Raw genomic sequence first — 13122 nt, 5'->3', positions numbered from 1 at the left:
TTTTAACTTCTTCATTTGAGCTGTGAAGTTTCACACCCCAGATTGTAGTTTTAAACAGAAACATCTGATCATCGTTTGCAGTCTTCCTTTCTAAGCTAGAATGATCTGCTGTGTTCAATAATAAACTGCTGGGAATTTACATCACAAATTGACACAGTTCACTTTATCTGCTTTAATCAGCTTTAATCAATATTTTGTGTAGTATTTTTAAATTACTTAAGTGTCTTATTATAACATTTATGGTGTATTTTTGAATAAGCTTGCATGCTGTGTGTTGATTTAAAATGTGATATTTTTATGTTAATGTACACCAAAGCTAAATTTCAACATCAGAAATCCTGCAGTGGGCGGCGCCCCCTTGTTTTCAATATGAATATTTTTGAAACAGAAATAAAACAATGAGCTATTTTACAGCAACCGTGCAAATGTACAAAAAACAAACTTTTAAATAAAGTAAATAATAACTTCAAAGAATAGAAAACACACCTTAAAAATACTTTAATAAACCTGATGTTAATAAACCAAGCAATGATGTAGAACCTTTAAACTGACAATAGGTGGCAGTAGAGATGCTGTTCTTTTCAACTAAATTCAATTCAAAAATACTTAATTAATCCCAAAGCGAAATTAAATTATTTGCTTTGACAGAACAGAACCAGAAAATCATTTTTAAACTGACAAATAATAGAAGCAGGCATTTTATCTGGATAGTCACAATCTATTCATTAATTATTCGGATTTTCAGAAGTTAATGCACCATTTATGCATTTATTCTTTGACATGTTTAAAATTTGACTCTTTTTAGTCTCCACACATTACAAATTCATTTACAAAAAAATTAAAATAACCGGGCAGGTGATGTAACAGAACGAACATTTAATATCAGGGAAAAATAAATATGTATTGAGGAAGAATAACTATAGAAATATATATTTTTTTATTTTGCTTCAGGTTGTTTTGATGCTAAACATTTTGACCTGAGGACAAAAGTCAATATTTTGTACTTTTGAAGTTTTTTTCTCCGATCTTTTTCTTATACCAAAAGATTAAGTGAAAATGTGCAAACAGAAAAAATAATCAATCAGCACAGAAGAGCACAGATTTTTAAAGGGGTATGATGTGTTTTCCAGGCATGTGTTGCAGTTTTATAGTGCAATGAGGAAACTGTGTTACTTTTAGTTGTTATAAAAATGCTGTGTGTATCAAAAATATTCTAAATGTGTATTATAAATCAAATGTTTTGCTTGTGTGTATAAACTTGCTGAACAAAGCTAACGCTGATCATTCTGTTACTTCCCACAAACCATTTAGGAAGAATTTATTTTTTAAATAAAAAGGATGTGTCTTTATGAGTTTTTATCCATTTTTCAGAGCAATAAAACATGTAAAAGTAAAAAACTCTAAAACAAACATGTGACATCCTGCACAAAAAGACAACATCTTGGATCAAAGTGGAACAAAATCTGTGTTGAAGAAGTAAAGCTGATGTTGAGCTTGTAGACATGGGCGGAAATCTCGCTTTAAAAGAAAACATTTTTTAAAGCGAGATTAAAAAAATGTGCTCCATCATACAACATGATGATGTAGTACCTTAAATATGACTCTAGGTGGAAGTAAATAAGCTGTTCAATTACTGCTTGACTGAGGCTGATATAATTAATTCATAATGCTCTGCAAAACAAAATAAAAATAAAAAATCCTTTTTAAAAATTACCTACTTTTAAAAGAGAATATTTTATCTCGAAAGTGATCAAAAAGTAAGTTGTTCCATCATTTAAGCTGTTTCTTAAATGTTTTAATTATTTAAATTGTAGCAGTTTATGGTGTATTTCAACTTCATTCAGATAAACTGTAATAACCAGGCGGGTCAGAAAACAGTCCAAAGAATTTAAATATCAAACAATGATAATGTTAATGACAACAAATTAATTTGACATTGGAAAACAGGATAAAGACATAAAAGCTATCATGCAAAAATAATAACAAATAAAATTTATACAAACAATAATTCAGCTGAACCATCAAAATGTGATACATTGTTTTACAGTGGATCTTGACTATTTATGGTTCTGTATTTGTAGATTTTTCTGTGGATTGACTTCAAATTGTTCTTATAAAATTTGCCTATTTGCAGATTGTTTTTACAGAACACATATAAAATTGAGCATTTCTAAAAATGCAGCGTGGGAAGCTGAAATACTTTGGCTAAATGCTATAATCCAGGAGCACTGTTCATTTTATTTAATGCTGATTGGCTGTAAACTGAACAGTGGAGGTAAAGAAGACTCTGACTGGATGTTAGCTGTTCTGGTAGTGGATTTAAAAGTATATTTGGAGTTTGAATTACTAAAATAGGCAGTAATAAGAGTTTCTAGAAGAAGTCTGATGTATTTCAGGATGTTTGTGTCCCTAAATCAAACACTGAGGGTCAAATGTAGTAATAATAATTTGTTCCTTTTCACAAAATAGCATATTTAATATTTCAGATATGTTCATATGACTTGCCGGGTTCAGCCTGGTTTGTTTGACGTCTTGATTGAAGCTTAGAAGCTGCTGGGATCAGTGGAGGGAGTTTTCACTGTGCTGTATGTCACTGCATCTCCTTCATCATCACTTCTAATCTGCAAGAATCAAAAATCATGTTTGGACACCAGAACATGACTTAAACATGTCTCCATAGAAACAGATGGCATGAGGACTGAGTGGACAGTTCACCCTGCTGCTGCTGGGTTTCTTAAAGCTGATGGAGGCGTAGGAAACGTCAGGATCAACCTGGACAACAAAACAACCAATCAGTAACCAGAAAACGTTTTCCAACATTTTACCACCACAAATAAGCTTTGGCACAGCGTCAAGGTAGTTAACTTTTCACTTCTGGTTTTATTTCTAAGATTAAACATTACATACATGTTCAACAATATTTAGTAAATCAGACATTTGCAGGAAGCGTCACCATCAACAAGCTTTTGTTTTCATTCTACTTGGAAATTTGATCAGGCTTCAGAATTAGGTGAGTTTTTATAACCTGGTTGGTTTACTGGTCTGAGCCCAACTTTTAACCCAAAACACTGTTGGAACTATTCAAGAAGCTTGATTTGATCAAAATGGCTGAAATGGACAAACAAAGACTTTCCGTAGAGACGTTTTATTCTCACATAGGAAAATATTGAGCCAATCAGCCAAACTGAATAGAGATATGTTTGGAAAGTCAAAGAAGAGGCTTATAGTTGTAAAAACAGTGGACCATTTGTCAAGCACGGTAATGGCAGCATCATGTTTGGGGTTTATTGCTGCCAGTGGTTCTAGTTCACAAAGTGGACCATCAATTTTTTTAAAAGTTCATCTCAAATCAACATGTAACTGTTTGAAACTCACATAACTGGTTTTCCAACAGAACAATGGTTCCAAACACAAATATAAAACCATCCACATGAGGTCTGATCAGCAGTTTTAGGTTTAGACAGTTTTATAAATGAGCTGATCTGGTGAGACGATTCAGAAGAGCAAAGCAAATATGATTTTTATGCATTTTGCTTAGTTTCTTATGTCTTATATCTCTACAGTCCAGTCAGAACTCTGTTTCCTCTGTTTCCCAGTTTTGAGACAAATAGAAAAAAAATTGTTAAAAACTCACATCGTTTGACTTTTGTTGGATTCTGTTCCCTGAAAATACAAAATTAAAAAATAGTAAAGAATGAATTTAAAAAATAAGACTGGCCAGTAAAACAAATGTAAAAGGTTTCTTATGTTACCTTTGGTTCTCTTCGACACAATGAACACAGAAACAGTCACTATAAAAGCCACAGTGACGCATAACCACAGCAAACCTGCAGAGATAAAACCATAAAGTCTTCAGAAGGAAGAAAGTAAATGTCAGAAAAATGAATGTTGATAAAAACATCCAGTGTATTTGTCAAACACCTTTAATACATCATTTATAAAATAAAGTATTAGACAATGAAACTTAACATTTTGGCTGAAATGTGGTTGGAGGGAACAGAAATGATAAGAAAAAGTTTCACAACCTTTTTCTGTGACACCTGTGTTTGTTTCTGGTTTTATGTTGGGTGATGTTTTTATAAATGACACTCCTGATGATACTGCTGGATTTTCTGTCACTGCTGTTGTGCTTTTCACTAAACAAAGGAACATGGGTCATATTTTAACAGTCAAGAACTATTTTACTGTAATAAATAGTTAACAGCTGGGAAGGTTTATAGATTTTAAAGTTTCTCACCTGACGGACGAGAGCTGAAGGTAAAAAGCTGAACTTTGTCATTTGCCTTTACTTCACACTTGAATGAGTTCAAACTTGATGGGTTGACATAATGAGATGATTTGAAGGTGACGGCAGCAGAGGAGGAAGTTGATGATTCCTTTATATCTTGGTTTTGTTTATCCAAACTGATACCCATACGCAGCCATTTCACTCTGTGTCTACATCTTTCATACTCCGACACAGAGCAGCGTAATGTCAGCCGGTGCTGCTCCTCATGTTCAGTCACTGAGGATGGATAACAGGAGAAAGATGGAGTCAGTTTGGCTGCTTCTGTTTCTGGAGCCATAATGTTTATGCTGCTAATGTGCTGGTGCTGAAAGCTACAGCCAGAATCTGATGTAAATACTCACAGTTAACAGTAGAAAGATACACCAAGCCATCTGGACCCGAGTGTCTTCCTGATCTCAGCTGTTTGCAGGTGTACTTACCAACATCCTCAGCTGAGACTTTCTTTAGAACCAGAGAACAGTTTGCAGAAACACTCAGTCTGTCTGAGCGGCCATGTTTAATCTTTCCATGTTCAACCAGTGTTACTACCGCTGATCGTCTTGAACGACTGTAGAGCCAGTTTGTGGTGTTGCAGTTTCTGTGACCATCAGCCACATTTTCACAGGACAAAGTGACGTCATCTCCAGCTCTGACTGTGGAGTAGAGGGTCAGATCTCTGCGTCCAGCTCCTGAGAAGACAACAGGAAATCAGAAATATTGATGTTCAGGTCAGAAGTTTAAATGCAGAATGAAAAAGTAAATGTTTTGGTAAAATATGTATCTAACTAAACTCCCTGGTTCACTGAGGATGGATAACAGTTTGCACTGAATCTTACCTGCAAATTGCAGCATCAGGATGAAAAATAAAAGCGTTTTCCTCCATCTGGATTCCTCCTCTGCTCCTCTCTGCTTCATCGTCTCATTTCCTGTTTAGCTCTCTGAGCCGATGCTCTTAAAGCACGATGTCTCTACTTCCTGTCGTTTTTAGACTTCACTTCTTCATTTTGGTTTTACTCTTCTAGTCACAGCTGGTGTTTTAAGGGCTGCTACTCTCCTTTCCTCTTTTCTTCTACAGTTTATGCAAAACAAAAACAGCTCCAATCAACTGAAACTACAACAGCAGCCAATTTGTTTCAAATCATCAGGCTTTAGGCTCTAAAGGTGAGCCTGAAGTCAGAATCCACGTTAAGGTCAGACGACACTGACCTCAAAATCCAACATGGCTGCCATGCACTGCTGGAGCCATCAGGACGGCTTTGCAGATGATCACTGAGGTTCCAGTGACATGACAGTTAATAATCATTTCCTTGGACGTTCAATAATCAGACAAAGTAATAAATGAGCAAAAACTAAAAGCTAATGTTTGTCATGTTCTGAAAGAATTTTGAGATTCTTGAAGCAACAAGTGTGAAAAAACCTAAACATGCTTAGGGAGAAGTGGAAATTTAGAATTAAATCATTGTTTACATGTTACTCATTTAGGAAAAAGGCTAATAAAAAATTTACATGTTTACTTAAAATGTAAATATGAAAATTTTTCTACTTTTGCAACTCAATATTTACTTCCTGAAGAACAGACCACATGAAATGTTTACTGGATATATTTATGTTAAAACAAATATAATTTACAGACAAAAGCAGTTTGAAACCTTACATTGTATTGTTTTCCTTCTCTAACTTAAAAAGATGGATCTACTGCTCCCCCTTGTGGATGTCAGGAGAAACCGTAAAGACTAAAGGTGATTAAATGTAGTTTTACATCATATGCGAAAATCTATGGTTTTATGGTTTTCTTATTATGTATATCTTATGTCTATTATGTCTATTTCTATCATCTCCTCAAAAGTGAAAAAAGAGAAAAAAATTGTCTTAATGATCTTAATGTTTTCATAGAGGACGTTTGGATCGATGGAGGTAGCAGAAGAGGAAGAAGCTTTCATAGAGCTGAAGGTCACTGGCTCATCTTCATTTTTTATCAGGAATCAAGAGTTGATAAAGCAAAAAAAAAGACAAATATTAAAAGGATGTCTCACCTACTCTATATTAAAGTTATCAATTAATCAGTCAATTTTTATAGAACTGTTTTAATACAGTCACAAGCTACTTGTCTTACAAAAGTTAAAACAAAAGTTGGTTCAAGTACAAGTGACAAAGGTCCACAACATGCAACCCCACCGACATCCACCAGAGGGAGCCATCTGTCTGCTACTCCTGCCTCAGTCCCGACAGTAAATTGGCTCAGTCTGGAACACTGTTGATTACTTTAAGGTTCCCCAATAACAGTTTTCCCCAGTGTTACTATGACAAGTTAAGATCTTCGAAGAAAATAATTCCAAAGAGGTATTTACTGGAATGATGCAGGACTGTCACCATAATGGAGATTATGGGTCAGAAATGTCATAAGGAGTTTAAAGAGTCATGGAAACTGTTTTAAAATACACATCAAAATGTTTCATCTTTTTACAGAAAGATGAAACGAAGGCACTTCTGTATTAATTTCAATATTATTTACAAAAATATGAAGATTTAAAATGTAACATGATCAGCAAGCAGATTATTAAAGAAATAGATTGCCAATGTGTATCGACACAAAACAATCCCGAGAGTAACATCATCAAGTCAATAATCAATGATTAAAAGCAGAAAAGAAAATCTCTAGAAAATGAATTAGGGAAGCAAAAGTAACAACAAATTACAGCAATAAAGAGAATCAAATAATTAAATAAATCTGTAAATGAGTGAGAAGCAAAAACTGAGTTGAACTACTTTAAAAGGAGACAGCACAAGGAAACAATAAATTACTAAATAGATTTGAAAGAAAGTTGAATGAAAAACAAAAACTTCTCAACTTGTGCACAATGTGAGGTCATATTCAATAATCCAACAGACTTTCAATTCCTAAACATTTCTCATTTTTTAATTCTTTAATTAAAGGTCAAAATATATTCTGTGATATTTGTCCTACAGCGCCCTCTGCTGGACTTAAAGAAGAAACAACAATTATCAAAGTAAAACTTTTAATTTGGGTTAAAATATATGACCAGAATCATTTGAATTTAATTTGGGATTATGCATAATCTGAATTCTTACTTGTTTGAATCAACCATAACCTTCATCAACAGTAAAGTCACAAAATGTCTCAATGTTTTGGTTTGTTGACGGTAGCGTAGAGTTTACTGGGATCATCTGAGGATGAAGGTTTCACTGTGCTGTAGGTCACTGGGCCATCATCATCTTCACCATCAATGACCTGAGGATTAACAGAAAAGCATAAAATTCATAAATGATGATCAAATGAAATGAGATGCTGCTATAAATAAACTGAAAATGTCTTAATGCTGATGTAGAGTGATAGTAGTTAAGTAAAAACATAAGTTAAATCATTTCAGTCTTTTTTCAGAGTTGTGAACGTCTTATCAAACAAAACAAATGTAAAAAAATATATTTTATCTTTCATCTGGATTTTTTGGTCGCTGAAACCTCTCAGAGTTCTTACTCTGGTGTTGCTGCTGGTCTTCTTGGTGTAGCTGATGGAGGCGTAGGCGACTCCACCTGCAGGATCCTCCTGTGCAGTGAGGACAGCACACTGAGCGTTAGCTAACATTAGAGATGCTGATTGTGCAGAAAACAGAGCTGAGGGTTTAAACTCACCAAGTTGTGACTGGATCCTCCTGCAGCCTGAGATCCTGCAGGGACCAACTCCTGTTTCTGAAAATCAAATCAACCAGAAACGATATTTCAGATTTAGTTAAAACCTTCACATCTGCAATCTGCAGGGTTAAATCTGCTACACATTAGCTTTTCGTCATGATTTGTGATGAGTAGATGTGGTGAACTCAGGTTGTTGAAAAATGATGAACACACAAATACAATGCAGGCAGCAAAGGTGAGCAGAAGGAAAAAGCTCAGGCAGCACAGGCGACTCGGACACTGGTAGCACTGGGATAAAGGCAACGACATGAAACATAACAGAACAGATGAATAGACCCGACAAGGAACAAGAGACACAGGTAGATTTCAATACACAGAGGGCAATCAGAGGAGGTTTTCAAAAATGAAGCTATTTTAATAAAATGTAACTATTTTAATCAAATAAAACATTTAGGCATTAAAATAACTAAGTTGCTCAGTTTCTTGCTGTGATCCTATCATCCAATCCAGTATCATATTCTCTGATTTACATCTGAAACAGTTAAAGCTTTTAACTGACAGTTAAGTTTGCAGTTATATAAAACATATATAAACATTTCTGTCAAGCCAATCTCCAATTTGTATTATTTAAAACAAATTTAAGATTATTTCTTAAAAAAGGTTTATTTGTGATTTTGTTCAAAACTCACTGTGTTTTTATTCATCCATGTTTTGTTTCCTGAAAAATGAAAAAAATTTAATTTGTTGAGAAAATAAGATTTAATGTTTGATTTATAGATGTAAAGTTTCATCATTAATAAAATCTCACCTTTAGTTTTTCTCCATGCGATTGTTGCAGCAACAGTCATGACCAGCAGAACTGAACCAACAGCTGCAGTGATGATTGTCCTGAAGTCTGCAGAACCAGAAAACAATGAAGGTTAATGTAATAATGTAATAACATTCATATTTCAGCTGTAATCTTAATAACAGAAGAGTCCAATGGTTATGATGTTTATCAGAACAGAAGGATGGATGAATCTGAGCAGAGACAGATGTTGGTGACTAGCTGTTGACAATGCTAACATGTTAGCTGCCATTAGCTCCACTATGTCAGATGTGACATCCCATCCTCCTTTCATCTGTTCTGGAGTTTTGGAATCCATATTTGTTTTTCATCTCTACCTTTATAGTCCTTAATGTGATGAAGCAGCATTAACAGTCAGCTGTCCAATCATTTTTCTCCTTTGCATTTCAACAACTAGTAACTGGTCTTCATTGTTAGCTTTAGACAAAATATGTCCACATTTTAATTCCTCATAAGATATCATTCTTCTGACATATTCATCCTTACCCTTTGATATTGCTGCATTTTATTGGTTATTCATGTTTCATTTAATTTATTTTTGTCCATTTTCACTTTTTTAGATATTGGTTTTCATAAATTTATCAGTTTTCAGATTATTTTCCTCTTTACTTGCTAGTAAAGAGGAAAATAACATGACTTTAACTAGTAGCCTAGTTAAAGTGTTGAAGTTGTTTCTGAAGTTGACAAAGTTGTCATCATTTCAGTTGTTTGAAATGTATCTAAAATAATAATTTTTAAAAATCCCACAACCAAAACTTTTCCCAGTTATTTTCCCCCCAACCTTTTAACCTGTTGAAGGTTAAAATGTTAATAATTTTCTCACCTGGTTTTTCTCTCTGAGGTGAAATCCTGAAGCTAAACTCCTTCATGTCTCCTCCATATTTAACTTGACATCTGAATAACTCAGAACGTTTTGATGTGGAAACATGAGAAGTTGTGAAGCTCACAGTGGCTGAACAGGCAGACTGAGGAGGAGTTATGGTTTTGATATTTTCATCATCTTTGTTATCATACAGCCACTTCACTGAGTGAGAACATCCACCACCATATGATGATACAGAGCAGATCAGGATGGTTTCATCACTGATCTTCTGTTCAGTCACTGAGGAAGAGGAAGATATTGATACAGTAACATTAATGCTGACTTCATCACTTCAGTTGTAGTTATACTGTATCATTGTCTATTGCAGTAAAAGTATTTTGAAGTGAAAACATAATGATATAAATACTCACTGTTAACAACAGACAGATCAGCCTCAGATTCTGCTACTTGTTGTCCTGATGAGTTAAACCGTCTGCAGACATAAAGACCAACATCCTCCACTGAGATCTTCTTTATAACCAGTGAACAGTCTGATGTAACACTCAGTCTGTCTGGTTTAGTTCTGGCATCTTTATGAATCTTCCCATCTTCATACAGTGTTTCTGTTGTATTTCTTTGACCAGTGAACATCCAGGTAGTTTTATCACAAGTTTCCATCTGGTTTCTAAAACATTCAGCAGGCAGAGAGACTTCATCTCCATCTCTGACAACAAAGTGAGATCTTTGTTCAGCTGCTGCTGCTGAGGAGATGAGAGAAAGAAAATCAGGAAAATGCAGCTTTTGTAGCTGATGTCACAATAATTAAAGCAATTAATGTTAATCTTGGGAAGATTTAGTCAAAACTCATATTTTCTTGTGCATTTTCATAAAAAGGTGATCCGAGACAATCAATAAATATACTGTAACTGTATTCTTACCTGTAAAGATTAGCATTAAAAAGAAAAACATTATAATCCATCTGAGTTCGGCCATCGTGTGTCTCTTGTTCTCTTGTTCTTGTGTGACTGACTGGTAGAGATGCAGCATCTACTTCCTCTGAACCGCATGATGTCACTTCCTCAAACTGACGGACGGTTCAACTATTTTTTTTAGCTTAGCTAGTTTAGACATCCTGTTGTCAGTCTGAGACCACAGGATAAAGGACATTAAACCTGAACAGGTCAAAAGGTCAAAGGGTTACTAAAATATAATATTTATAATTAACATCTTATCTGTTTAAAACAGGAAAATAATTGACCAGTAAATGTTGAGAGAAAACAGCAGCAGAATGAGATTAATAGTTTCTGACAGTGAGGCGCTAAATACAGAAAGATGATGAATGTGTGAAAGTTACAGTTGGATATGTGTGAATGCCTCACCTCTCACCTCCTCGGTTACTTTCAGGTGTGTAGCTGATCTCAGACCCTTTATCTGTCCACGGTTCCACTGAACGGTTTATTTCTGAGAGCTAAGAGGAAACTTTCTGTGAAAATGTGGATAAAGATATCAGAAGGTTTTGACTGGTAAAGATGAGCAGATGACAGATGAGAGCATCAGAGCCATTATATTTAGTTTCATATTAATATGGTGCATCTTAAATAAGAAAGAGCTGACTTTAACTACGAAGTTGTAAAAATGGGTAAAACTAGTGAATCCATAGTTTAGATACTATCTAACCAATAACCAGCCACTCAAACCGTATGGAGGTTTATGGCCCAGACTTCATATCTGACAGACATAACTGTGACTGAACCTGCTGCAGGCAGAGAGACCAGCTGGGGGTCTGCAGCAGATCAGAGAAGGAAGAATGAAGTCACACATTGAAACTGTGTATGTGAAATACTATGATTACTGCACAAAATGTACTGCAGTCAATCCTGCTAAGGATAAATACAAATACTTTTTATATATATTATTGTTCCAGTAATATAATCTCACATTGGAAATTTTTATCCATTTGAATATTTTGTCTTTATTTTGAATACAAATCCCACGTTGAGATTTTATTTTCACAAATTCTGTTCGGTTAAAAGTCGACTGTCGTCATTCACATCATCTCCTCTGCTGGGAATTTGACTTCACTGAATGACATGAACCAGTTTTGTTTCATTGTAGTTTTAAAATTTGGGTTTATTTTAAAAAAGTTTTAAACAAAACATACAAATATGTGTAGGACGTAATCGGAAAAAAGCTTCTGTCTGTTTCCCTGCCAAAGTGAAATAAAAAGAAAAATGTTCAGAAGATCTCGGCTCTTCCAGGTATGCTTTACTTTCTGGTCTTCCTGATTTTACTGAAATGATTTAAAGCTTTTCATGAAGCTGATATTTTGTTTTTTGTTATTCTTCAAATCTATCAGAAGCAGAAGAATCAAAGTTCATCAGCAGCCATGACATTTTCATAGTTCACTGAATCATCCTCTTCATCACTGCATACCTGCAAAAAAAGCAAAAATAATTTGAGTCTAACTCCAGAAATTTTCCATTTGGCTCTTTAGACTCTATTCTGATGTCCTGAAAGATCAGAATAATATTCAGAAACCATAAAAATGTCTGACTTAAAAATGCTTTTCAACCAAATTGAAGTTAATATAAAGGAACTGAACTTCTCTTGTCTTGAAAACATTTCACCTCTGATCCAAAAGGCTTGTAATGTTTTAATATCAGTGACCCAGATGACCTTAACTGCCTTATTAGCTGTCATGATCCGTGTTTCTGTGTGTTTATTTTTGAGATTTTCTGTGTTCAGTCCCGTTTCCTGTAAGTCTCTGTCCTGTCCTCCACGTTGATTGTTTCCCAGGTGTGTCTCAGCCCCTTGATTACCTCGTGTGTATTTAAACCCACCTGTTGTCCTTGTCTCTCGTCGGATCCTTGTCGTATGTCGCCTGTTTCTTCGTGCTGTTCCCTGTTGCTCTGTTTACCTGGATTATCACCATTAAACTCTTCATCTTCACCTTCAACCTGGGTCTACCTGGGTCTACCTATCCTCACAACAAACCACATCATGACAGAAGGATCCGACCACAAAGGTGAGGAGCTGTGCCAGCATCATGGACGCCAGGGCTAACCCTTGGTGGGGTACACGGTTGGCGATGTGCCCACCAGGGGTCGGACCCCACCGCTATTGTTACCCTGAGCCACCCGAGGTCCCGGCCCCTGGGCGGCGCCAGCAGCTGCCTCCGGTTCCAGCGCCAAGGCCGCGTTTGTTTCCGCGCCCAGAACTTCCTGCATCTGCTGCATGTGAGCAGCCCCCAGAGCTTCCTGCGTCCGCTGCATGTGAGCAGCCCCCAGAGCTTCCTGCGTCCGCTGCATGTGAGCAGCGGTCCGCTCCAGAGTTTCCCAAACTTCCCGAGTTTCCTGTGGCTCCGCCCCCCGAGTTTGCTGACACTCCTCCCGAGTTACCTGTGGCTCCACCCCCCGAGTTTGCGGACGCTCCCCCAGAGACTCCTAGTGTGTGTGTGTGTAACTCTTGTCTAGTTGTCGGTCACCTAGTACAATACAGAATAAAAAACTCTTCACAATGTGGCTTTGACTGCAGGCAAGTGGTCCGACAGGCTCC

The 13122-nt window shown here is 35.9% G+C and overlaps 1 protein-coding gene and 2 long non-coding RNA genes across 3 annotated transcripts; all 3 read right to left on the bottom strand.

Annotated features, from left to right (window-relative positions):
* Positions 1-1808: 1808 nt before the first annotated feature.
* Positions 1809-3829, bottom strand: LOC103146754 (uncharacterized). Its single transcript, XR_001663730.1, has 4 exons — positions 3753-3829; positions 3635-3663; positions 2716-2772; positions 1809-2621 (listed from the first exon to the last, which is right to left on the bottom strand). It is a non-coding gene; the product is annotated as an uncharacterized LOC103146754 (long non-coding RNA).
* An 84-nt stretch (positions 3830-3913) lies between these two features.
* Positions 3914-5542, bottom strand: LOC107837691 (uncharacterized). The gene is made up of 5 exons (XM_016677855.1): positions 5104-5542; positions 4630-4956; positions 4238-4504; positions 4026-4136; positions 3914-3921 (listed from the first exon to the last, which is right to left on the bottom strand). Exons 1-5 carry the CDS (start codon positions 5180-5182, stop codon positions 3914-3916), a joined length of 792 nt encoding a protein of 263 aa, XP_016533341.1. The 5' UTR covers positions 5183-5542.
* Positions 5543-7114: 1572 nt separating this feature from the next.
* LOC103146753 (uncharacterized) lies at positions 7115-7999 on the bottom strand. The gene is made up of 3 exons (XR_477175.2): positions 7919-7999; positions 7764-7832; positions 7115-7517 (listed from the first exon to the last, which is right to left on the bottom strand). It is a non-coding gene; the product is annotated as an uncharacterized LOC103146753 (long non-coding RNA).
* Positions 8000-13122: the final 5123 nt, after the last annotated feature.

This window comes from Poecilia formosa, unplaced genomic scaffold (genome assembly GCF_000485575.1).
Source record: "Poecilia formosa unplaced genomic scaffold, Poecilia_formosa-5.1.2 Scaffold168, whole genome shotgun sequence".
NCBI lineage: Eukaryota > Metazoa > Chordata > Actinopteri > Cyprinodontiformes > Poeciliidae > Poecilia > Poecilia formosa.
This window is presented reverse-complemented; position numbering and strand designations above follow the sequence as displayed.

Coding starts and splice junctions, on each gene's coding strand:
- LOC107837691 (XM_016677855.1), bottom strand. CDS start 5,182: ATGAAGCAGAGAGGAGCAGAGGAGGAATCCAGATGGAGGAAAACGCTT. Junction 4,505..4,629: donor GTATCTTTCTACTGTTAACT/GTGAGTATTTAC, acceptor ATCCATCCTCAG/TGACTGAACATGAGGAGCAG. Junction 4,137..4,237: donor CTTCAGCTCTCGTCCGTCAG/GTGAGAAACTTT, acceptor TCCTTTGTTTAG/TGAAAAGCACAACAGCAGTG.